We start from the raw sequence: 27491 nt of genomic DNA on the forward strand, positions 1-27491 counted from the left end.
TGAGGATATGGGTGTTGCTGGCGCTGGGGAGGAAATTGACAAGGAGGATTCTGATGGTGAGGTGGTTTGTTTAAGGCAGGCACCCGGGGAGACGCCTGTTGTCCGTGGGAGGAATATGGCCATTGACATGCCTGTTCAAAATACAAAAAAAATCAGCTCTTCGGTGTGGAATTATTTCAACACAAATGCGGACAACAGGTGTCAAGCCGTGTGTTGCCTTTGTCAAGCTGTAATAAGTAGGGGTAAGGACGTTAACCACCTCGGAACATCCTCCCTTATACGTCACCTGCAGCGCATTCATCATAAGTCAGTGACAAGTTCAAAAACTTTGGGCGACAGCGGAAGCAGTCCACTGACCAGTAAATCCCTTCCTCTTGTAACCAAGCTCCTGCAAACCACACCACCAACTCCCTCAGTGTCAATTTCCTCCTTACCCAGGAAAGCCAATAGTCCTGCAGGCCATGTCACTGGCAAGTCTGACGAGTCCTCTCCTGCCTGGGATTCCTCCGATGCATCCTTGAGTGTAACGCCTACTACTGCTGGCGCTGCTGTTGTTGCTGCTGGGAGTCGATCGTCATCCCAGAGGGGAAGTCGGAAGACCACTTGTACTACTTCCAGTAAGCAATTGACTGTACAACAGTCCTTTGCGAGGAAGATGAAATATCACAGCAGTCATCCTGCTGCAAAGCGGATAACTGAGGCCTTGGCAGCCTGGGCGGTGAGAAACGTGGTTCCGGTATCCATCGTTAATTCAGAGCCAACTATAGACTTGATTGAGGTACTGTGTCCCCGGTACCAAATACCATCTAGGTTCCATTTCTCTAGGCAGGTGATACCGAAAATGTACACAGACCTCAGAAAAAGACTCACCAGTGTCCTAAAAAATGCAGTTGTACCCAATGTCCACTTAACCACGGACATGTGGACAAGTGGAGCAGGGCAGACTCAGGACTATATGACTGTGACAGCCCACTGGGTAGATGTATTGCCTCCCGCTGCAAGAACAGCAGCGGCGGCACCAGTAGCAGCATCTCGCAAACGCCAACTCGTTCCTAGGCAGGCTACGCTTTGTATCACCGCTTTCCAGAATACGCACACAGCTGAAAACCTCTTACGGCAACTGAGGAAGATCATCGCAGAATGGCTTACCCCAATTGGACTCTCCTGGGGATTTGTGACATCGGACAACGCCAGCAATATTGTGCGTGCATTACATCTGAACAATTCCAGCACGTCCCATGTTTTGCACATACCTTGAATTTGGTTGTGCAGAATTATTTTAAAAACGACAGGGGCGTGCAAGAGATGCTGTCGGTGGCCCGAAGAATTGCGGACCACTTTCGGCGTTCAGGCACCGCGTACAGAAGACTGGAGCACCACCAAAAATACCTGAACCTGCCCTGCCATCATCTGAAGCAAGAGGTGGCACCGAGGTGGAATTCAACCCTCTATATGCTTCAGAGGATGGAGGAGCAGCAAAAGGCCATTCAAGCCTATACATCTGGCCACGATATAGGCAAAGGAGGTGGAATGCACCTGTCTCAAGCGCAGTGGAGAATGATTTCAACGTTGTGCAAGGTTCTGCAACCCTTTGAACTTGCCACACGTGAAGTCAGTTCAGACATTGCCAGCCTGAGTCAGGTCATTCCCCTCATCAGGCTTTTGCAGAAGAAGCTGGAGACATTGAAGGAGGAGCTAAAACAGAGCGATTCCGCTAGGCATGTGGGACTTGTGGATGGAGCCCTTCATTCGCTTAACCAGGATTCACGGGTGGTCAATCTGTTGAAATCAGAGCACTACATTTTGGCCACCGTGCTCGATCCTAGATTTAAAACCTACGTTGTATCTCTCTTTCCGGCAGACACAAGTCTGCAGGGGTTCAAAGACCTGCTGGTGAGAAAATTGTCAAGTCAAGCGGAACGTGACCCATCAACAGTTCCTCCTTCACATTCTCCTGCAACTGGGGGTGCGAGGAAAAGGCTAAGAATTCCGAGCCCACCCGCTGGCGGTGATGCAGGGCAGTCTGGAGCGAGTGCTGACATCTGGTCCGGACTAAAGGACCTGTCAACGATTACTGACATGTCGTCTACTGTCACTGCATATGATTCTCTCACCATTGAAAGAATGGTGGAGGATTATATGAGTGACCGCATCCAAGTAGGCACGTCAGACAGTCCGTACGTACACTGGCAGGAAAAAGAGGCAATTTGGAGGCCCTTGCAGAAACTGGCTTTATTCTACCTAAGTTGCCCTCCCTCCAGGGTGTACTCCGAAAGAGTGTTTAGTGCAGCCGCTCACCTTGTCAGCAATCGGCGTACGAGGTTACTTCCAGAAAATGTGGAGAAGATGATGTTCATTAAAATGAATTATAATCAATTCCTCCGTGGAGACATTCACCAGCAGCAATTGCCTCCAGAAAGTACACCGGGACCTGAGATGGTGGATTCCAGTGGGGACGAATTAATAATCTGTGAGGAGGGGGATGTACACAGTGAAAGGGGTGATGAATCGGACGATGAGGAGGACGTGGACATCTTGCCTTTGTAGAGCCAGTTTGTGCAAGGAGAGATTGATTGCTTCTTTTTTGGTGGGGGCCCAAACCAACCAGTCATTTCAGTCACAGTCGTGTGGCAGACCCTGTCACTGAAATGATGGGTTTGTTAAAGTGTGCATGTCCTGTTTATACAACATAATGGTGGGTGGGAGGGCCCAAGGACAATTCCATCTTGCACCTCTTTTTTTCTTTCATTTTTCTTTGCATCATGTGCTGTTTGGGGAGTATTTTTTTGAAGGGCCATCCTGCGTGACACTGCAGTGCCACTCCTAGATGGGCCAGGTGTTTGTGTCGGCCACTAGGGTCGCTTAGCTTAGTCATACAGCTACCTCATTGCGCCTCTTTTTTTCTTTGCGTCATGTGCTGTTTGGGGAGTATTTTTTTGAAGGGCCATCCTGCGTGACACTGCAGTGCCACTCCTAGATGGGCCAGATGTTTGTGTCGGCCACTTGGGTCGCTTATCTTAGTCACACAGCTACCTCATTGCGCCTCTTTTTTTCTTTGCATCATGTGCTGTTTGGGGAGTATTTATTTGAAGGGCCATCCTGCGTGACACTGCAGTGCCACTCCTAGATGGGCCAGGTGTTTGTGTCGGCCACTTGGGTCGCTTATCTTAGTCACACAGCTACCTCATTGCGCCTCTTTTTTTCTTTGCATCATGTGCTGTTTGGGGAGTATTTTTTTGAAGGGCCGTCCTGCGTGACACTGCAGTGCCACTCCTAGATGGGCCAGATGTTTGTGTCGGCCACTTGGGTCGCTTATCTTAGTCACACAGCTACCTCATTGCGCCTCTATTTTTCTTTGCATCATGTGCTGTTTGGGGAGTATTTTTTTGAAGGGCCATCCTGCGTGACACTGCAGTGACACTCCTAGATGGGCCAGATGTTTGTGTCGGCCACTTGGGTCGCTTATCTTAGTCACACAGCTACCTCATTGTGCTTCTTTTTTTCTTTGCATCATGTGCTGTTTGGGGAGTATTTTTTTGAAGGGCCATCCTGCGTGACACTGCAGTGCCACTCCTAGATGGGCCAGGTGTTTGTGTCGGCCACTTGGGTCGCTTATCTTAGTCACACAGCTACCTCATTGCGCCTCTTTTTTTCTTTGCATCATGTGCTGTTTGGGGAGTATTTTTTTGAAGGGCCATCCTGCGTGACACTGCAGTGCCACTCCTAGACGGGCCAGATGTTTGTGTCGGCCACTTGGGTCGCTTATCTTAGTCACACAGCTACCTCATTGCGCCTCTTTTTTTCTTTGCATCATGTGCTGTTTGGGTTTATTTTTTTGAAGGGCCATCCTGCGTGACACTGCAGTGCCACTCCTAGATGGGCCAGATGTTTGTGTCGGCCACTTGGGTCGCTTATCTTAGTCACACAGCTACCTCATTGCGCCTCTTTTTTTTCTTTGCATCATGTGCTGTTTGGGGAGTATTTTTTTGAAGGGCCATCCTGCGTGACACTGCAGTGCCACTCCTAGATGGGCCAGATGTTTGTGTCGGCCACTTGGGTCGCTTATCTTAGTCGCACAGCTACCTCATTGCGCCTCTTTTTTTCTTTGCATCATGTGCTGTTTGGGGAGTATTTTTTTGAAGGGCCATCCTGCGTGACACTGCAGTGCCACTCCTAGATGGGCCAGGTGTTTGTGTCGGCCACTTGGGTCGCTTAGCTTAGTCACACAGCTACCTCATTGCGCCTCTTTTTTTCTTTGCATCATGTGCTGTTTGGGGAGTATTTTTTTGAAGGGCCATCCTGCGTGACACTGCAGTGCCACTCCTAGACGGGCCAGATGTTTGTGTCGGCCACTTGGGTCGCTTATCTTAGTCACACAGCTACCTCATTGTGCCTCTTTTTTTCTTTGTATCATGTGCTGTTTGGGGAGTATTTTTTTGAAGGGCCATCCTGCGTGACACTGCAGTGCCACTCCTAGATGGGCCAGATGTTTGTGTCGGCCACTTGGGTCGCTTATCTTAGTCACACAGCTACCTCATTGCGCCTCTTTTTTTTCTTTGCGTCATGTGCTGTTTGGGGAGTATTTTTTTGAAGGGCCATCCTGCGTGACACTGCAGTGCCACTCCTAGATGGGCCAGATGTTTGTGTCGGCCACTTGGGTCGCTTATCTTAGTCACACAGCTACCTCATTGCGCCTCTTTTTTTCTTTGCATCATGTGCTGTTTGGGGAGTATTTTTTTGAAGGGCCATCCTGCGTGACACAGCAGTGCCACTCCTAGATGGGCCAGGTGTTTGTGTCGGCCACTTGGGTCGCTTATCTTAGTCACACAGCTACCTCATTGCGCCTCTTTTTTTCTTTGCATCATGTGCTGTTTGGGGAGTACTTTTTTGAAGGGCCATCCTGCGTGACACTGCAGTGCCACTCCTAGACGGGCCAGATGTTTGTGTCGGCCACTTGGGTCGCTTATCTTAGTCACACAGCTACCTCATTGCGCCTCTTTTTTTCTTTGCATCATGTGCTGTTTGGGGAGTATTTTTTTGAAGGACCATCCTGCGTGACACTGCAGTGCCACTCCTAGATGGGCCAAATGTTTGTGTCGGCCACTTGGGTCGCTTATCTTAGTCACACAGCTACCTCATTGCGCCTCTTTTTTTTCTTTGCGTCATGTGCTGTTTGGAGAGTATTTTTTTGAAGGGCCATCCTGCGTGACACTGCAGTGCCACTCCTTGATGGGCCAGATGTTTGTGTCGGCCACTTGGGTCGCTTATCTTAGTCACACAGCTACCTCATTGCGCCTCTTTTTTTCTTTGCATCATGTGCTGTTTGGGGAGTATTTTTTTGAAGGGCCATCCTGCGTGACACTGCAGTGCCACTCCTAGATGGGCCAGGTGTTTGTGTCGCCCACTTGGGTCGCTTAGCTTAGTCACACAGCTACCTCATTGCGCCTCTTTTTTTCTTTGCATCATGTGCTGTTTGGGGACAATTTTTTTGAAGGGCTATCCTGTCTGACACTGCAGTGCCACTCCTAGATGGGCCAGATGTTTGTGTCGGCCACTTGGGTCGCTTATCTTAGTCACACAGCTACCTCATTGCGCCTCTTTTTTTCTTTGCATCATGTGCTGTTTGGGGAGTATTTTTTTGAAGGGCCATCCTGCGTGACACTGCAGTGCCACTCCTAGATGGGCCAGGTGTTTGTGTCGCCCACTTGGGTCGCTTAGCTTAGTCACACAGCTACCTCATTGCGCCTCTTTTTTTCTTTGCATCATGTGCTGTTTGGGGACAATTTTTTTGAAGGGCCATCCTGTCTGACACTGCAGTGCCACTCCTAGATGGGCCAGGTGTTTGTGTCGGCCACTTGGGTCGCTTAGCTTAGCCATCCAGCGACCTTGGTGCAAATTTTAGGACTAAAAATAATATTGTGAGATGTGAGGTGTTCAGAATAGACTGAAAATTAGTGGAAATTATGGTTATTGAGGTTAATAATACTATGGGATCAAAATGACCCCCAAATTCTATGATTTAAGCTGTTTTTTAGGGTTTTTTGAAAAAAACACCCGAATCCAAAACACACCGAATCCGACAAAAAAATTTCGGTGAGGTTTTGCCAAAACGCGTCCGAACCCAAAACACGGCCGCGGAACCGAACCCAAAACCAAAACACAAAACCCAAAAAAATTTCCGGTGCACATCACTACAAACAGTTACCATTAAGACAGATGGTGCGTCATTAGCAGTTGTGTGACCACCCCATGTAGTAGGTATGGTCACATGACATACAGTAGCACATGGCACATCTCCCTTACATCTGTAGTAACAAATTTGTCCAACCCCCTCATCTCTTTAATAGCTCCTTCTCACCTGTGTAATAACACATTCTTCCCCTTACCTCGGTCAACACATTCAACGCACTATGGGGGGTCATTCCGAGTTGATCGCTCGCTAGCTATTTTTTGCAGCGCTGCGAACAGATAGTCGCCGCCTATAGGGGAGTGTATTTTAGCCTTGCAAGTGTGCGAATGCATGTGCAGCCAGCTGTACAAAAACATTTTGTGCAGTTTCTGAGTAGCTCAGAACTTACTCAGCCCTTGTGATCACTTCAGCCTGTCCGGGGCTGGAATTGACGTCAGACACCCGCCCTGCATACGCCAGGACACGCCTGCGTTTTTCCAACCACTCCCAGAAAACGGTCAGTTGACACCCACAAACGCCCTCTTCCTGTCAATCTCCGGCTGTGTGAATGAATTCTTCGTAAAATCCATCGCTCAGCGACGATCTGCTTTGTACCCGTACGACACGCCTGCGCATTGCGGTGCATACGCATGCGCAGTTCTGACCTGATCGCAGCGCAGCAAAAAATCCTAGCGTTCGATCAGGTCGGAATGACCCCCCTATCTGTATAGTTGTCACAAAAGTTGAGTCCAGCAGCGAGGCATGGCCTAACCTCCACCGTTCCTTGGCTTCTTCCTCCTTGTGGCAGTCTTGGTTGCAGATGCCGGGCTGGAGCCTGGCACTTTGCAACATTTAATGGTATTTGCAGCTATTGGCGGGCATATAAACACTTTGCTACGTGCATCATTTGGAGCCAGAATATTAGGACCACTTCCCTAGCTCCAGCATCCACTGTGTACCAGCTCCTTGCTTATATTCCCGACTTTGTGCTTGCATCCCTGACTTCTGACTGTTTTACCATTCATGAACCAGTGTTTGTGACTATGTGGTTTGGCTGGATTGGCAAAACACCTTCCGCAGCAAATTGTACTTTGCTATCTATCCACACACTCATATATGTCAGGCTATTCCTCGTTCGGACTAGTCATTTGCAGCACTGGTTATTTCCCAGTTTAACCTATTCATCCAAAGGATGTTGGGGATCCTAAAGTCTGCTGAGGGTTTCTTAGCCAGTGCTCCATACGTAAAAAATTATGTTTTGTCACTTTACACCTACATAGACAAGTGTGTCATAGGTACGTATGTGACCAGTTATGTAGCTTTTCATACTGAGATGAATGTAGAAATAAAATGTATACCCTCTAGGGGGCGTGGCTTGTGGCCTGACTGAGAGGACGTGTCCCTGGAGAGCTCCTGCTGGATCGAGCCCCTATAATACATTAAAATAACCCTCACGCTGCCTAAACCTCCTCTATATTGTCCCACATCAACTCCTACGATTAGGGACACTTGGGGAGCGAGTTGCGGAGCCGGAGCACAGGCCTGCCCTGTGCTTGCAGGTTGCGGCCTACCCTGTGAGGTGAAGCCGGGACCTCAATTTACCTCCACCCCCGCCCGAGAGTGATCGACTTCCGGCCGCTTTAAAAAACGCACAAGAACTTACCCTGCTGCCCTGCTGTGTGCCCCTTGCCTGGGGAGACCTAGACGGGAGGCCGAGGTGAGCCCGGGCGCCCCGGGAGCGGCAGGGCCGGAGACGAGCAGCGCTGCGGAGGTCCGGTGGCGGCGGCCATATTGGATGTGGCGTCTGTCAGGAGTCAGGCGCTGCATCGCTGTGATCAGCAGGCGGACCGCGACAGTGACAGAGGCGGTCTGGCTGAGGGCGCTGAGGAGACCAGGAGCATCGGGAGGGTTTGGACCCACGGAGGCAATGCTGTGAGAACACGTGGGGAAACACACTGCACATTGCTGACAGCGGCCATCTTGGAGGTGGCAGGACAGGCCCCTTTTCTTTGACTTGTGCTGCCCCTGCTGGAGCTGTATGGAAATAAGCTCCTTGCTCTAACAGCTTTATCTCAATTGTTTTAGCTGTCCAGATCCTTAACCCTGCAGCTGCTGATATACCTTTCCATATACTCAAGGAAAGGAGTGTGATAAATCGGGACGCTCTCCTGGGGATCCCTCTCACTGATTTCACAGATAAATAGGACCTAGGTCCTGTAAATGATGTAGTATTACGGATGCCTGACTTCCCCCTCACCCGGACCAACTGTTGAACACGTAACATCCAAGTGGACCATTCTTGTTACCAATCCTTAAACGGACGTTTTAATCCTACCAGATATTATAAGCAGAGCGAACACCAGAGCAAAAAAACCGGGAGCTTCACAAGATATCTCGCAACACTTCTCACGCCGGGAAAAACTGTCTGAAACTTCATCTCCATCCTCACCGATGCCTACCCCCATTATGGATCAGACGGATGCACCCTCAACCAAGGCGGACATTCAATCCCTTCAGAACATGATCTTAGACCTTAAGAACTCTTTCACGACAGCTCTCCAGTCAGCGATCGGGGAATTAAAATCTGATATGGCGGCTCTAGACTCCCGCACAACCGCGCTGGAATCACGGGAAGACCACCAACAAAATTTCCGCAAACAAGTGGGCGAGGACATGAGCTACCTATCCAGCGAGCTGGAACTCCTTAAGGATAAAGTTGAGGATAGCGAAAATCGCGAGAGACGGAATAATTTACGCGTCCGCAATATCCCCGAAGCTGTCTCAGCATCCGAACTGGAACCATACCTTCGACGCTTGTTCCTTCACTTGGTCCCATCGCTTACGGATTCTGCCATCTCGATAGAGAGAGCGCACCGCGCCCTGAGACCTAAACCGAAGGATTCGGATCCTCCCCGCGATGTTATCCTCCGGTTTCTGTCCTTCAAGATTAAAAATAGTATCACACTGGCGTGCAGGAATTCAACCACAATTTTATTCGAAGACTCCCGGATTCAGATCTACCAAGACTTGTCACCGGTGACCATTGCTAAACGGCGTGATCTACGTCCCGTTACCTCTACACTGCGCGACAATGGTTACAAGTACCGCTGGGGTTTTCCTTTTCGCCTCATTGTGGAGATTGATGGCAAAGTTCACACCATCCGCTCTCCTGATGAAGGGGACAAGCTGCTTCGAAAGCTGCAGCTGTCCCCAGCTGCTACTTCATAGATGTGATGCTCCTTACGTTTACGTTTAAATTCTGTGTTTTTGTAACGTTTAGTATACTTGATTTTGTTCTCAACTTTGCTCAACTGTCATGTAATCCATGTATTAGATACCGTTTTTGTACACTAACGACCCTTTTAACTTTTTCACACAATGTTCCTGTTGGCGGATCTTAATACTTCACGCATTGCTACGTTGTTGTTTCGCTGGTCTGGTCGACGGGTCGGAGACACGGCCTTGTGGATGGGGTTCTGGATTGACTCCTTTTCCGACACCATGGAGCCTGTCTCTGGCCGCCGACCTGTTCTGCGACTTTACTGTATGCTCTAGTGTTATTATTCTATTGATACTAGCTGTAATATGATCACTTTTTCTTTAGCGTTTTGTATCCAGGACTGTTCCGCCCCAATGTTAAGTTTTAGTTAGCTACATGACGGTCCATTCTTTTTGATTATTAATGGTTTCGGGTGGGGGGCGTCAGTGCTCTGTCTTGATACATCCTCCCCCAACTCATAGGGATCAAAGGTACATTCAAACATAGTGGGTTAATACCCCCTTTTGCTATACTGCATTTGTATCCCGCAAGTGAGCTCTTTCTTGTTTCTAGAGCTCAACCTTGGCAGCCGAGTATCCTGCCTATTGGATACTACGTCTGCTTCTTTCTTATTTGTTTCTCTTTCTCCTATTTTCTTCCTCTCTTAGGCCCCCGTTACAGTACAGCTGCAAGTTGACATCTCTGTATTCACAGACAGATAGACCTAATTATTAAATATTGTTCGTATACAGTAATATACATTTCCATTTTTCCCTTTCTATTTTTCCTTTCTGTTCTTCTCGTCCACCCTAGCAGAGTCCGGGATCCTAAAGATTTCCAGCGAACCACTTCCTCTCTTGCTTCAACCATGCCGTTAACATGCCTGTCCATTAATGTCAAGGGACTGAATACTCCCCAGAAGCGCTCTCATCTCCACAGATCTCTTAAAACATTAAAAGGTGACGTGATTTTCTTACAGGAGACACACTTGAAATCGGACTCCCATCCCTCCCTGACATCTAAACAATTTCCCATGGCCTGGTACTCCAATCACACAGCAAAAAGGCATGGGGTGGCCATCTTAGTAAGAGGGTCAGTCCCTTTTCAATTCCTAGATTGTAAACGCAACAATGAAGGACGCTATATAATGGTGAGAGGAAAAATTGGACACGAGGAGGTTACCTTGGCTAATCTGTACTCTCCAAACACTGCCCAATCCAAATTCTATCGTAAGTTTTTTCACGACCTTTACTCATATAGACGAGGCAAAACACTTGTCGGAGGTGACTTCAATATGGCTCTCACAAACATGGACAGATCCGGCCCTTTGCGTAGTAGTCAAACCCTAAACTCCTCAGTATTACACAGGAGCATGGCCGAGGCTGGTTTGTTCGATGTATGGCGTTTCCTTAATCCGACCACCAGGGACTACACTTTTTATTCCAATCCACATGATGTGTACTCTCGCATTGATATGTTTTTGAGTTGTGCACCTCTTTCCCGGACCGCTTGCTCTTCCTCGATAACCCCACTTACCTGGACTGATCATGCAGCATTAGTTGCGACATTTGACATTTTTGATATACCTGACGGTAGACCGACATGGAGACTTAACGAGACGTTATTGAAGATCCCTAAGTTCCAAGACTTAATTAAAACTGAGCTTCGGGAATATTTCGCGGTTAATGTAGAAAGTGATTGCAGTATAGCCACTATATGGGATGCCCATAAGGCGGTCATCAGGGGATCCATTATCCAATTTGCATCCCACCGTAAGAGAAACCGGGAAAACCAAATTGCTTTGTTAACAGATAACATTGCAACATTGGATCAGGAACACAAACGTACACGCTCTAAAAAAACTCTAGCCGAACTTTCTAAAGCACGTGATGGCCTACAATCACTTTTGGCGGAAAATATCGAGCGCTCACTTCGATAGGCTAACCAATCGTTTTATGACAAAAGTAACAAAGCACACACTTTGTTGGCTAATCGCTTACGTGCCAAAAAGGCTAATCAATGCATCCACTCTATTAGACAACCCTCAGGTAACATTACTTATGACCCCAAAAAACTTAATAGTGTCTTTTTTGATTATTATAAGACACTCTATAACCTTGATCCCCCGTCCGACCCTTTAGCACAAGCAGACCAGACACAACAATATCTAGACACGTGCGCTCTCCCTCGGTTAGACGAGGAGACTAACTCTGCTCTCAATGCTGATATCTCAGCTGAGGATATTGAAGCTGCACTAAAAACCCAGAAGCCTTCTAAAGCACCTGGCCCGGATGGTTATCCGATGGTGTATTATAAAACCTTCGCCCCTCAACTCATTCCTCACATGGTTTCTCTGTTTAATAAAATACTACAGGGTACGCCTTTTCACACTGACTCCACGACGTCCCGCATTATAGTAATCCCAAAACCCGGAAAGGATCCCTCGCATTGCTCAAATTATAGACCCATTTCTTTGATAAATACCGATCTCAAACTTTTTGCCAAAATACTGGCATCACGCCTAAACGCTGTGCTGCCATCATTAATAGATCCTGATCAAGTGGGATTTGTTCCTGGCCGTCAGGCCTCGGACAACACCAGACGTATTGTTAATTTGATTCATCAAATAAACTCGACGAAAACACCAGCGATTGCTTTGGCACTAGACGCCGAGAAGGCATTTGATCGCATCTCTTGGCCCTTTTTGTTTTCTACCTTATCCGCATTTGGCTTCCATGGTCATTTCATCACAGCAATAGCGGCTCTCTATTCTAACCCCTCATCAGCGGTCCTGACCAACGGTTTGAGCTCACCTCGAATTAGCCTGAAGAATGGTACTCGGCAGGGCTGCCCCCTCTCACCCCTACTTTTTGCTCTATGCATTGAACCTCTTGCGGCCCGAATTAGACTTAATACTGACATTGGGGGCGTTACAGTGGGACAGAACTCGTATAAAATATCTTTGTTTGCAGATGACGTGTTCTTGACTCTTTCTAACCCTCTGATTTCTCTCCCTAACCTACAGAAAGAATTACTCTTATATGGTTCCCTCTCTGGTTACAAAAGAAACCACACCAAATCCGAGGCCCTTACATTTATTGTTCCATCCCATACCCATTTGATTTTAACTTCCTCTTTCCCCTTTCTTTGGAGACCTTCGGCTATTAAATACCTTGGCATATTTATTACTAAATCCTACACAAGCCTATATCAGGCTAATTATGTTCCCATGATTAAAACTCTCACTCAAGATCTAGATAAATGGGACCGTTTATTTGTTTCATGGATCGGACGGATTAATGCCCTAAAAATGAATCTCCTCCCCCGTATTCTTTACCTGTTTTAGACCATTCCAATAAGGGTGCCCCGAGTGACTTTGGCTTCCCTGCAATCACTGTGCAACAAATTTATTTGGGCTCATCGTAAATCTCGATTGCGACGAACACTGTTGACTAAGAGTACCACCTCAGGCGGTTTGGGATACCCTGATCTTCAGGCTTACTTTAACGCCTGTCACCTTAACCATATAGTGTCCTGGCATTCCCCCCAAGGGAACAGAAAATGGGTCGATATTGAGAATGCAATATATCAGGGTATCCCCCTCGACTCTCTTCCATGGCTCCCCAGGTCCTGCAGACCAGCCTCGGCCTATTCAGTCCCCACGATTAAATTCACCCTTGGACTGTGGGACAAACTCCGCAGCACCCACAATCTATCTTCATACCCCTCACCATTATCACCCATTTGGGGTCACCCTGCCTTCCCCCCAGGCTGCGAACGAAGAATAGCAGCCCCATGGCAATCCCAGGGTGTCACGAGATTTATCCATGTTAAAGGCCACTCAGCACCGACCTCGTTTGGAGATTTTCAAGAACGCTTTGGTATCCCATCCTCGTGTCAATACCATTATGTCCAAATTCTTAGCTTCCTCAAATCTCAGCTTAAAACTACCCCTTTGAAACCACCCACCTCCTTTGAACATATGTCATCAAACCTGTGTTGGAGACTCTGTGGAGAGGAGGGCACCTTTTTTCACATATGGTGGACTTGCCCCTCTATCCGCCCCTTCTGGAACACGGTTGGAGCACTTATTGCTCAAACCTGCGGGCATAACCTTGATCTCTCCCCTGAAATTGCTTTGCTTCACGCCCCCATACCGTCACTACCCAAAACCCAAGACAAGCTTACCATGCAACTTTGCATGGCGGCTAAATCACTGATCGCTAAATGCTGGAAAGATCATAAACCACCCTCCAAGGCTGTACTGTTAACCAAGATTAACTACATAGCCAATATGGAATACATTACAAGCCTAAGGAATAACACTGTGGCTCAGTTCCACAACACCTGGTCTCCTTGGTACCTCGCAGGTCTTTATTGATGCCCGGACTCTGCTAATACTGCTAACACTACTATTACCTCGATCACTTCAATTGTCCCTCCCTCTGTTATCAATACAGAGGAATGTTCCCAACCTCTTGCTTCCCTATAGGTAACTTTCTCAACGTTCCTCCTCTACTAACATTCGTTTTCTTGCTTCTTCTCTCCTTTCCTCCTCTTTCTCTCTCTTGCTTCCACTCTCTATAGGATTATACTCTGTTTTGATATAGAATCGATTCGATAAATGAAAAATAAAATGAGACTGATCAAGTAAACATTCGGACTTACACAGGGCACATATTGCTAATACCGGATAGCCTATATTACCATAGAACTGTCTTTATTAGGCTGGTATACTATGAACACCTGTTGTCTTCATGTTCAATACCTCACCCTGTACAACTTTGTTATTGATACTGTTTTGGTTACCGATCATTCTCAATAAAAATTCTAACTTTAAAAAAAAAATGTATACCCTCTAATAATAGCATGCACATAATATGAATAAGCTGCTAATTAACATTCTCAAATAATATTTGTCTAACTCCCTCCTCTTCATCTTGCAGATGGGAAATGAATCTGAATCTTCTGAATTTCACTCTTCAATTTCAAAAACAAATGATATTATTCTGGGAGTTGTGTACTCTGTGTTTGGTAATGTATCTCAACTGTCCCATCTTTCCGCATGCTTTAATTATATTCTTATTTGTACTTGGATGAATTTTAGTTTTTACCTTTGTTTAGGAGCATTAAATAGTCGGCAATGAAGAATTAAGGAGACAGCGATAACCATTCCTTAAACTTGTTGTTGGGAACTCCACAGAAAGATTAACCTTAATATACTTCTGGTAGTGCATATATTGAAGTAGCTTCTAACCTATCTACTTGTGTTCTGGAGAATTCAGAATAATAATGCAGCCAGCGCTTCCACCTTCCCTACTTCCCATTTCTTTAGAATAGAAAGTGTTTGGACCCACCGGTGCTGTTGGGGTTCACTGGTTTTGTGCCTATAATTTTGCTGCACTGTATAAAACTGTTTAACCTTAGTGCCACAGAGGGGTTGGGATTGAAATACTTGCGGTTGGGATGCCAGCGGTCAGAATACCAACCACGGCATCCCGATGATCAGAATCCTGACAGGGAAAGGTAAGTATACTTACCCCCCCCCCAGCCCCCTAACCCTCCCTTCTAGCAGCCTAAACTTAAGATCCTAAACCTATCCTGCCGCGGTGGTTCCTAAACCTAACCCACCCTCCCCGCAGCCTAAACCTAACCCAACCCCCACCCTCGGGGTGCAGCCTAACCCTTACCCTCCCCCCACAGCCTAAACCTAACCTCCCCCACCCCCTGGCTTACCTCTCAGGTGGGCCGGCAGATGCTCGTTCCTGCGGCGCTGGTGACCTTATTCGGGATGCCGGTGTCGACTTTCCGAGTAGTGTTGGGATCCCTGCGTCTGTATTTTGGCAAGATATTTACAAATGTTGCTTTACCTTTACTAGAATTTACATATTATTACATCAATTAAATAACACAAATGAGCGAGCTTTCAGTGATTTAAGTTATATAGATTGTAAGCTTGCGAGCAGGGCCTTCCTCCCTCTATGTCTGTCTGTTATTACCCAGTTTTGTTTTATCACTGTTGTTTCCTATTGCAGAGTGCGCTGGAATTTGCTGCGCTATACATGAAACTGTTAATAAATAATAAGTTACATTTAGGTCAGGATATACATGTGTGTCTGGTAAATATCTATTATTACCATTAGGTCACTGCCAGCCATTTTACAGTCACAGATGTGCGAACAATGGCCTAACAAGGTGGGGCAAGCAGTGCAAGTGTCCTGGGTGCAGAAGTTGGTCGGATGCATGGCCTGGCAGATGAATCTCATAATAAGTTTACAATCCTATAGATTGTAAGCTTGCGAGCAGGGCCTACCTTTATGACTGTTTGGTTTGTTGTTTCCAACTGTAAAGCGCAACAGAATTTGCTGTGCTATATAAGAAACTGTTAATAAATAAATAAATAAATAAATAAATAAGGTATTGCGAATTCCCAAGAACTATCTGCCTATATTGCTATCTGCCATGACCTCCCACACCAAGGCATGATACTTGGTATCCGGACCCTGGGTTGACACCACTTAGGTCGACACCCATTAGGCCGACAGCCATTGGTTGACAGTGAATAGGTTGACACTAGAAATCGGTTGACGTGACCATTAGGTCAACATGAACAAGGTCAACATGCAAAAAGGGCGACATGAGCTTTTCACATTTTTTTTCTTGTTTTTTTTACCCAATCATACTTTATGATCCACGTTGACTACGATTGGGAATGGTAACCTGTGCCGAGCGCAGCGGTAGCGGAGCGAAGCACCTTGCCCGAAGCATGGCAAGTGAAGTGAGCCATGTGAGGGGACACGGTGCACTAATTGGGGTTCCCCGTCACTTTACGAAGAAAACAACACCCAAAAAACATGAAAAACTCATATCGACCTTTTTTCATGTCGACCTTGTTCATGTCGACCTAATGGCCGTGCCGAACTATTTCTAGTGTCAACCTAGCCACTGTTGACCAATAGGTGTCGACCTAGACACTGTCAACCCTGAGTCCCATACCCATGATACTTATACCCCTTTCACACCACTAGTGCCGGATTAGCCCAGGAGTTTTTACACGGGTATATGGCGGATGCGACCTGGCTGAGACCCTTTCAGACTGGTGGCCCCACCCCGACTTATTGCCGGGTCGATTACATCACCACGCAATGTGCGGAGGCGGTGCTTTAAGATGACATCATCTCCAAGCACCGGATATTCCTATAGTGTGAGAGGGTCTCTGGTTGCCTCGACCTGGCTTTCCTGTTCACACTGCACCGCGACCCAGGTTAAGACATGATCACCGCTATTAGTGACAGTAAATGATCTACCACCAAGATGTATTGTTAAACACAGGCTGGGATAGGGCCCCTGATAGGATCCTGTCCCTGCGATTTGTAAAAGTAAAGTGATTGTATTAGTTTCAGGGTGCTGCTGCATTACTGAGCATGCGCTAGTGGTTAGTGCTGGGACGGAATCCTATAGAATCTTCTCTTCAGATGACGTTAGCTATCGAGTCGAAGCGCCGGAATGCTTAGCATTCTGGAGCTTGGTAAATGTGGCAAAAATGCAGTCGTCGTCTCCCTGGATTCTATGTGGGCCACTTTTTCAGTTGAAAATGGGAGGCCTTGTAGATAAATTCAGGGGACACTTATTATTTGTGGGTATACACAATAATAATTTATAAATAAGCCCCTAAGTATGTGTGGGTATATTTCTGGATATACTTTATTGATATGTATACTATATGTATGTAAAGTATGCACAATCAGATTTAGGAGGGGGCGCAGGGGATACTGTACCCCGGGCCCCCCTCTTCAGGGGGCCCCCTGGACAGATCACAATGACATCACTAGCTCTCCCTCTTGTGCAGCAGCGGAACCAGTTAGCCAGAATGCAAGAAGAACAGTATGTAGTGCAGGCAGAGACACAGGAGTATCAGATTTCATGACCTACCATTGAAGCTTCCTGACCAGAGGAGAGATAGGAGGGTGTAGAGCAGGGGCTGGCTGGCAACTTTTAGCCTGGGGGGCAAGTCCAGAGCACTGGTCCATAAGTAATGGCGCCATCTTAAATGGAGTTTTTTTTGTTTAAAAAATATTTATTAATAAAAAAAAAAAATTAAGCCTGGTGTAAATTATCCCAAAGATACTTTATTATAAATTTATTAGTGTGGCCGCAGCTTCAGCAGAGCTGTGTAGTGCAGGGGTAGCCAACCAGTTAGTGGCAAAGAGCCAGAAAAGATCTGTAGTAAAGGGTAAGAGCCTTCGGCGTGCGGGCAAAAATTGGGGCATAGTTGTCACAAAGCCACACCCCATTTTTATGCGCACACCTTTCGGTTTGACGTTTGTAGGAGTATGACCTTGTGTCATAACCCCATTTTTAGTCATGTTGTACAGTGCCACATACAAATAAAGCCCCTGTAAGTGCCACATACATATAAAAACACCAAAAAATGGGTGCCTCCACAGTGCCAAATACATATATGCCCCCACAGTGCCAGATACATATATGTCCCCACAGTGCCAGATACATATATGTCCCCACAGTGCCGGATACATATATTCCTCCACAGTGCCAGATACATATATTCCTCCACAGTGCCAGATACATATATGCTCCCACAGTGCCAAATACATATATGTCCCCATAGTGCCAGATATGCCCCCACTGCCAGATACACATCTCCCCAGTGCCAGATATGCCCCCACTGCCAGATACACATCTCCCCAGTGTCAGATATGCCCCAAGTGCAAGATACACATGTCCCCCCCAGTGCCAGATATGCCCCCAGTGCAAGATATGCCCCCAGTGCCAGATACACTCCCCCCCCAGTGCCAGATATGCCCCCAGTGACAGATACACATGTACCCCCCAGTGCCAGATATGCCCCCAGTGCAAGATATGCCCCCAGTGCCAGATACACTCCCCCCCAGTGCCAGATATGCCCCCAGTGCCATAAACACATGTCCCCCCAGTGCCAGATATGCCCCCAGTGCTAGATACACGTCCCCCCAGTGCCAGATATGCCCCCAGTGCTAGAAACACATGTCCCCCCAGTGCCAGATATGCCCCCAGTGCTAGAAACACATGTACCCCCCAGTGCCAGATATGCCCCCAGTGCCAAATACACATCCCCCCAGTGCCAGTAATGCTCCTAGTGTAAGATACACATGTCCCCACACTGCACCCCCCCAAGTGCTTCTCACTGCCACGCTGCTGCTCTGCTCAGTCTGCTGCTTGTGAGGGGAGGAGATAGCAGCGTGCGCCTCTCCTGCCCCTCAGTCTCCACTCTCCGGCAGCGTTGATCCTCTCTAATTAGGCGCCGGTCCGTGAGCCAATCAGAGTTCGCGGACCAGCAGCTAAGACTCCGGATTGGCTGCCGGTCGCCCCCCCCCCCCCCGCCCCCCCAAGTCTTAATCTGGCCCTGAAAGTATGTATACAAGTATGTATATACACAAAGTATACATATGTACAGCACACTATGTATATGTGTAGAGGACAACATGTCAGTCCAAGGACAGGAACCTAGTGCAATAGCAATACTATACAGAATATGACATTTTGACTTTACCAGGTTTATTTGAATTAATTTATGAGCAACATCAGGAGGGTACAGGGAGTACTGATTTGTGGCGCCCAGAGAGATTGCGAAGTAGTTTCTTAGTCATAGGCAGTTCCACAAGGCAAACACTGTCATCTGCAAAATCTAATAAGAAGTAAATAATGACTTAGTGCCATAAGGGTGCAGAACAATCAATGACACTAGCTCAGATGATGTCATATTGATGTTTAGCTTGCTCTTGTGCTTCTCTAGTTTGTGTTTCCAGTGTATGTTTATTTCAGTACCAGTATCTGAATTTTAGAGAACAGTTTCAAAGGGTGCCATTTATTTATTTGTCCTGGGCGCCATCACCCCTAGTTACGCTTCTATTTAAATGTTCTTAGAAACACTGATTTCCCTGTTTCTGCAATCCCGGTATAATTTAATGAAAAACCCAACAACATATTTTGTGGCCCTATTTTATCAGTTAAATTGTATAACTGGATTTTAAGAATATATATCTTCCAATAGTTATTTGTCTTTAAGGTTTCACTTTACTGTATAGTGGAAGCAGCTGATCAGTGGTGTACTCAGTACATGACTGTTACAATTAAAATGTGCATCCCGGGTCCTTTTATGTTCTGTAATAATTATACTGGATACTACGCATGCATAATACACCGTCCCTGCTTTCCCGTCATTGGATGGTAGTTTCTACTGTAATGTTTATTATCCAGAGTTATCAGATGGCTTTCTGTGTATTTGGATAATTCAGGAAATGTTACATTGACTGTCATCCCTTAATAGGCAGAGTTTATCAAACAACTTTCAACAAAGCTGTTCTATCAGTGTCATTGCTTATGGCCTGGTATTAATTATCTGCTTATTTATCATGATGAACTATTAATTATATTTACAAAGGCTCATTAGGGTGTTATGCAGTGTAGAATGTGTGCCCATTTGCGGAGTGTATCTTGCATGGATTAATTTGCAGTGTGCATGCTCCAGGACACTAGCGGATTTACCGCTAAGCAACATAGGAAGCCGCTCTAGGTCCCGGCAGGTTCCAGAGGGCTCAGCGACAGGCAGGCGCTGATTGGCGGTAAACTTCAATAGGAGTTTTATTTGATTTTAATTATTTTAAAATTTGTGACCCGGCCAACGCTAATTGGGAGTCAGCCCTGGTCTTATCACGTGGTAATTTCAGAGTCAGAGGAGTGAACAGACTGAACAGAGGCCAGGAGGCCCCGCCTTCTGTCCCCAGCTCAATCTCTGACGCTGGCAGTGGCTGGGTACTGCCTGACGCTGGGGCTGCGTACTACACATTAAATATCAAGCTTTTCGTACCTAAAAACACCAGCTAAACCTGTCTAAAGTTGTCTCTGCACCCTCGATCTCTCCCCTCAGTGCCTCGCTCTCTATTGGCGGGATGTACTAGGCATCGCATCCGCAATGTGGTACATCCAGTCACGCTTCGCTAACTTTTTGGGTATGTACTGAGAAAATCGATACTGTTCGCAAAGGACAGCACTTCCAATGAGAGCTGTCCTTTTCGATAGAATAGTTACAGGTTTAGGTCCCGGGAGCCCTTCTGCACAGAGCAATGCAGTGGCCGCGGGGGGTGCTGGGGGTGGATCCAATTGGATTCTTCGTAGGGAAAATGACGAAATAAGCCCTTAGGGTTCTATATGGTGATCCACCACATCCAAGCTCCGAAATGCATTGCATTCCAGAGCTCGGTACATAAGGGGAATGCAGCCGAAGTCCTAAAACATCTGTTTTCAGTTTTTTTGTTGCATTTTCTTTTTAGTACATCCCGTCTATCTTATCTCCTCTCTGTGTATGTTTGTGTGTCTCTCTGCCTCTCTCACTCTACTCTTGAACCTCTCTGTCCTCTCTCTGGCTCTATCGCTCCACTTTCTCTCCCTCAATCTCTCTCCTCCCTCTGCCTCTCTCTCATCTCCTTTCTCTCTTTCTCTCCTCTCTGTGCCTCTCTCCTCTTACTTCCTGCTCCTCTTCTCCTTTCTGTTCCTTTCTCTGCCCCTTTCCTCTCTGCCTCCCTATCTCTCCACCTCTGTTGCTCTCTCCTCCCTCTCTGCCTCTATCGTCTCTCTCTCTCTCTCTCTCTCCTCTTTGCCTACTGATATGCCAGCTAAGATGGCTGCCTCACCTTTTGCATGCTCCTGATCTTCTCCATAAAACAGCTTAAATTCACCACATCTGACCCATGAATCATCATAAATGTCCAAGGACTTAACTCTAACTTGTACTACTCTACACGGACATCTCATCAAAACCAACAGATTGCATTACTGCGCTGGATACACACTGGATTGAAACCTCTGCATCTCTCCACTGAGAAGTCCTTCAGTTTGGAATCTACTGTTCTCTGCATTGAACATCCCAGACAAAGTACTGTGGACTACAACCTATCTTTGGCTCCATCCTGCCCCTCACTTAGACATCATTCACCTCTGTTCTCTGAGCAACAAATAACTCTGACTTCTTGCATTAATCAACTACTATACAGTATATTCAGGCTCTGAATTGCTGAAGGGTCACTGTTCATTTCAAATTGCAGGAGCCATTCCCCAGGACATATGTTATCACTGCCCCCACAAGAAATCTACTTCAAAGGCCTCTTATAGGCCCTAAACACTTAAAAATTTTACTGAACGTCATCAACGCTCTCGTTCATTAATGAATGAGAACTCGTTCACATCGTTCAGTGTGTAGGCACCACCGATAAACGATGCCAGCCCCGCGCTTGCTTAGCATTGGTGCTGGCTCGTTCATACCTGCAGGTCAGTATGGACAATCTCGTCACCCCTCCCCCCCCCCCCCTCCAAAAGGTAGTCTAACAGTTGCTGGGCAGCTCGGCGGAGGGTCGCCAAGTGTGTAGGGCCCATAACACTGAGATTTTTTCCACCTACACAATAGGAATTGGATTCTAACACCTTTCCACAAGACTGCTTTGTCCTGGAATAATTGACTAAATCAGCAACAGAAAAAGCAAAGTTTTCTTATTTATCACTTGTTTCAAATATACCCATTGGATTAAAGAGCAGCAATAGGTTATAGCAATAATGATTGTAGCGATTACAATCCAAGATGGTGCTGTATATGGCTGCCTCGGAGCTATGCAGCTCAGCCAAAATACCTGTTTCCCCTTGTTTTCCCCTGCCCTTGTCTACCCCACTGGTGACCAAATACAGCAGGGAAGCCCTCCTAAGTTGGAGCGCTCCCACGGTACTTACCCCATGTTCGGGCCCGTCGGTGGGCAGATCAGCGGCCCTTGCAGCCCTCGCTGGCCTGTGTGACAGGGATGCAGATGTCGTGGATGGCCAAGCGGCCGTGCCCCCCCCACCCCCTTCAGCCCGGGCGGCGACTGGCGGGCGGGAGGATCGGCGGCCCCGGAAAGAGAATGACAGAGGCCCTCATAACGGCCCTAGTAGAAGGACCTGGGCTCAGAGGAGAGGCTGTCACGCAGGCGCCCTAGTAAGGTGGCGAGGGCATCGGTCTGCACTTCCCGCGATTCTGCTCTCGAATGTGCACTCACTGGCAAACAAGCTCGACGAACTTCTGGGCATCACAGGGTCAGGCATTACAAGGTCATCCGTTCTCTGCTTTACGGAGACGTGGCTGGACGACCGTATTGCGGACAACCCGATGTCTCTGCCGGGCTTTGGTCTCTTCAGGGCCGATCGCTCCAAGGTTCTCTCAGGAAAAACGAAGGGTGGTGGCATCTGCTTCTACATCAATGACAGATGGTGCACCAATGTCACGATCCTAGGCAAATCATGTAGCGCTCGCCTGGAGATGCTAAATATCAACTGCAACCCCTTCTATTACCCCCGGGAATTTGCATCAATTGTCCTTGTGGGAGTGTACATCCCCCCCCCCCTCGCCTGTGCGTACAAAGCCCTGCACCACCTGGCCGTATGCATATCTGACATAGAACAAAGACACCCAGAATCTATGCCTATAGTGCTGGGCGACTTCAACAGAACTAACCTGAGCAAGGAGCTACCTAAGTACAAACAACAAACCACATGCCCCACCAGGGAAGGGCGCACCCTTGACCGCTGCTTCACTACCCTCAAGTCTGCCTTCTGGTCTATCCCGCATGCTGCACTTGGTTTATCTGACCACTGCCTTATCCACCTACTCCCTACCTATACATAGAAGCTCAGAGCGGTTAAGCCTGTCGTCAAGACTGTTAAGAAATGGACCAAGGAGGCTAAGATGAAGCTCCAGGCCTGCTTCGACTGCACGGGATGGGGGGGTCTTCAAAGCCTCGGCAACAGACCTGAACGACCTGACACACTGTCACATCCTACATCAGCTACTGTGAGGACATGTGTGTACCTCTCAAGACTTACCGCATTTACAACAACAAAAAGCCCTGGTTCAACGCCCAGCTCAGGCAACTTCATAGGGCCAAAGAGGAGGCCTATAGCAGTGGTGACAGAGCACTATACAACCGAACTAGGAACTCTCTGACTAAAGAAATCAGGCTAACAAAAAAGTGGTTCTCAGACAAGCTGACAAACGATCTCTCCACCAATGACCCCGTATCTGTATGGAAAGGAATGCAATCCATAACCAACTACAAGAAAACATCGAAGTCCACCACCATGCACCAAGACCTAGCAGATGAGCTGAACCACTTTTATTGCAGGTTCGCAAACGAAGTCCCCTGCGACACAATCACCTCTACGATGCCCCGAACACCGATTGTCAACTCCAGGCACTGCAAGTCGCCCAAGAAGTGGTGGAGTCACTGTTCAAAAGGGCCAAACCCAGGAAAGCTCCGGGTCCTGACAGAGTGTCACCATCTGCCCTGAGAGCATGTGCGGGTCAGCTCGCCTCCATATTCACCAAGATCTTCAACAAATCGCTGGAGCTACAGAAAGTCCCTTCCTGCCTCAAAAGGTCCACTATTGTCCTGGTCCCCAAGAAACCCTCTATCACGAACCTGAATGACTACAGGCCGATAGCACTGACGTCTGTGGACATGAAAATGTTTGAGCGTCTGGTTTTGAATCACCTGAAAACTGTGACTGGCCCCCTGGACCCCTACAGTTCACCTGTCAATTGAATCGGTGTGTCGAGGATGCAGTCAACCTGGGCCTGCACTATATTCTACAGCACCTATACATTCCTGGTACCTATGCGAGGGTCCTGTTTGTCGATTTCAGCTCGGTCTGCAATACAATCGTACCCAGCATCCTCCACCCCAAATTACTTTGCCTAGGTGTTCCAGATACATGTTCCTGGATGGTAGACTTCCTGACAGATAGGACACGGGTAGTGAAAGCGGGGGAATTCACCTCTCAAGCGCGGTCCATTAGTACAGGGGCCCCTCAGGGCTGTGTCCTCTCACCCTTGCTCTTCTCCCTGTACACAAATGACTGCACCTCAGAGGCGCAGTCAGTAAAGATCATCAAATTTGCCGATGACACCACCGTCATCGGCCTCATCAAGGACGGGGACGAATCGGCCTATAGACAGGGAGTAGACTGCTTGGCCCAGTGGTGCAGCCACAACAACCTTTAGCTCAACCCCCTCAAAACTGTTGAGATGATAGTGGACTTCAGGAGGAAGTCAGCTAGTGCACCTCCACTAACGATTGCTGACAGTGTGGTATCACTAGTGGACTCATTCAAGTTCCTAGGGACAACAATCTCCCGGGACCTTAAATGAGGGTACAACACTGACGCCACTGTCGGGAAAGCTTCTACTCCACGATTGTGGAGTGCTCATCGATACTGGTATGGTACGGCTCAGCCAGCGTGAGGGACAGATGCAGGCTCCAAAAGGTGGTCAGAACCGCAGAGAAGATCATTGGGGCCGACCTTCCCTCAGTCCAGGACCTGTGCCTGTCCAGAGCTAAAAAGCGGGCAACAAAGATAGTAAAGGACCAGCTACACGCCGGCCACAGCATGTTTAACTTGCTTCCTTCAGGCAGGCGTTACAGGGCCGTCCCTGCCGGGTCCACTAGAAGCCTCAAAAGTTTATTTCCCCAAGCGGACCTGCTGAACTCCTGAACATTGACTGACTAGACGTACATGTAACTCACTTGTGTCCCTACGGCATACCTATCTGTATGACTTTACATCCCCCCCCAACTCCACCACCACCTACTTACTGTAACTGTTGTATAGCAAACCAAAGACAAATTCCTAGTATATGCAAGTATACCTGGCCAATAAAGCTGATTCTGATTCTCTCTGTGCCACTATCTCATCTCTCTCCTCTCTCTTTATGCCTCCCTCTCTTCCTCTCTGTGTTTCTCTCCTCTCTCCGTTCCCATCTCTCTGCCTCTCCACCTCTTTTGCTCTCTCTATGGGGCAGATGTACTAAGCCTTGGAGAGTGATATAGTTAAGAGAGATAAAGTACCAACCAACCTGCTCCTAACTGTCCTTTTTCAAACAGCCTGTAACATGGCAGTTAGGAGCTGATTGGCTGTACTTTATCTCTCTCCACTTTATCTCTCTCCAAGACTCAGTACATATAACCCTCTCTCTCTTCTTAAACGTCTAACGCAAACTCTCATCTTACTACTTGCACATGTCCACAATCTCTTCCTCCCCTTTCTTGTTGCCCCCCTTTGGCCTGCATCTCTCTCTGAACTACAACACAAACCTCTCACAGTGGGGGGATGTCCACTGCCAGCTCTTAAAGAAAAGTATAGATCGGCCCCTGCTGGTGCTGCTTTTGGGTATGATTCTCATTCTACCCATCTCCAGCCTCCGCTGCCAGCAGCAGCACGGCAGCTGGCGGAGGCTGGAGACAAGCAGAATTGGTCACCACACTGCCTGAGAGAAGGCTCCGGAATCTGCCCCCACTACAGCAATGCAGGTAGGACCTGCGCTGCTGCTGTCAACTCATGGCAGTATGAGGGAAGGTGGCCAAAATCGGCAGGCACAGCCAGGGGCAGGGATGACATTATATAATGCTACTGTATGTATTGTATGAGGAAGGGGGGCCCCAAATTGTTTATTTGCTTAGGACCCTATAAAGTCTAAATCCACCTCAGCTCCAAAATAGTGGCATACAAGTACAGCTCCGCAAAGTCGCACGAGTTTCAATAGCTTCTACGTATATAAGTAGTGTACCCAAAAAGTGCTTAATGTTGAAAAGTGCATAAAGCCTAATTTATAATACAGTTGTTTGTCTGAGTGTTTGTGTCTGACTTATTGAACATCTGCTTCAGACAATATGGTAGCACCCATTGGGTCACAAATACATTGAGTGAAAACCTTGCTGGCATACAAAGTAGGTGGTGGTTGCCAAAATGCAAGTCAGACTGCTGCTGAATCGTAAAAACGTGCCTGTAATAGTAACGATCGCTCAAAACCTGCTCCATAACCTTTCTTTATGGCACCGTTTTACCGGCCACGACGCCTAAGCGCATGATGTCATGATGTCATGCCAAGGGGGAAGAGCTGCCAGCTACTGGGAAGTACAGCACTTGGGGTCATTCCGAGTTGATCGTAGCTGTGCTAAATTTAGCACAGCTACGATCTTTCACACTGACATGCCGGGGACGCCCAGCACAGGGCTAGTCCGCCCCACATGTCAGTGCCGCCCCCCCCCCCCCCCCGCAGAAGTGCAAAGGCATCGCACAGCGGCGATGCCTTTGCACTTCAAGAGTAGCTCCCGAGCAGCGCAGCTTTAGCGTGCTGGCCGGGAGCTACTCATCGCTCCCCGGCCAGCAGCGGCTCCCATTCGATCCGGCCACGCCTGCGTTGGCTGGACCGCTCCCATGAAACAGCGTCCAAACGCCACCGTCCCGCCCAGCGACCACCTCTGCCTGTGAATCAGGCAGAGGCGATCGCTGTCCTGCTATGGTCTTCGGCCGTCTGGCATGCGCCGACGCACTACGACGCATGCGCAGTAGGGACCCGTTCGCTCGGCCGCGACAAAAAGCAGTGAGCGAACGGGACAGAATGACCCACTCTGTCCAGTGCATCCTAAGGATGTATAGGTTGCAGTGTGCATATCTGGAGCATCCAAAGGACCCAGAGGAGAGACACTTGCTACCAAATGCCAGTGTTTGCATGTCTGCTGAGCCTGCACAAGATAGACAAACACACAGCAAACAATGGTGGATTCAGAGGGGTCATCTGGGAGAAGGGTTGTTAGCGTAGACAAGTGCCATCCACCAATCAGTGTGCTATTCTGGCCACACTCTGAATGGCTGTGTCTGAGCAGCAAACAATGGATGCTGTCTGGCCTCTTCAATGGACAGGATCCTCTCCATGCCTCTTGTTGGAATATGTGTGTCACGATCCGGGTATCTGGACGCCATTACTTGCCTTTCAAATGCTTTCTGAGGCTGGCTCAGCGTTCCAGGACTGGAACTCATCTGTGTTCCTGATGTCCACACTATGCATGTCCCTCCTGTCACTCTGAGACGCTGTCACAGCGGCGCCATGTTTGAATCTAGCATGGCGTCTCCCGTCCTCCGCGGCCTCCGCCGCCGCTCCTGTGTTACAGTATGCAGGTTGTCAGAGTGGTGCCCCATGTCTGCCGC

General features: G+C 47.9%; 1 protein-coding gene across 1 annotated transcript in view; it reads left to right on the forward strand.

The window, feature by feature from the left end:
- The first annotated feature begins 14374 nt into the window (after nucleotides 1–14374).
- LOC135057649 (opsin-5-like) overlaps nucleotides 14375–27491 on the forward strand; it is a 138300-nt gene continuing 125183 nt past the window's right edge. Inside the window, exon 1 of the mRNA XM_063963463.1 lies at nucleotides 14375–14462. Coding sequence (XP_063819533.1) covers nucleotides 14375–14462 — 88 coding nt within the window. The remainder of the gene's footprint in view (nucleotides 14463–27491) is intronic.

This window comes from Pseudophryne corroboree, chromosome 3 (genome assembly GCF_028390025.1).
Source record: "Pseudophryne corroboree isolate aPseCor3 chromosome 3, aPseCor3.hap2, whole genome shotgun sequence".
In the NCBI taxonomy this organism is placed as follows: domain Eukaryota; kingdom Metazoa; phylum Chordata; class Amphibia; order Anura; family Myobatrachidae; genus Pseudophryne; species Pseudophryne corroboree.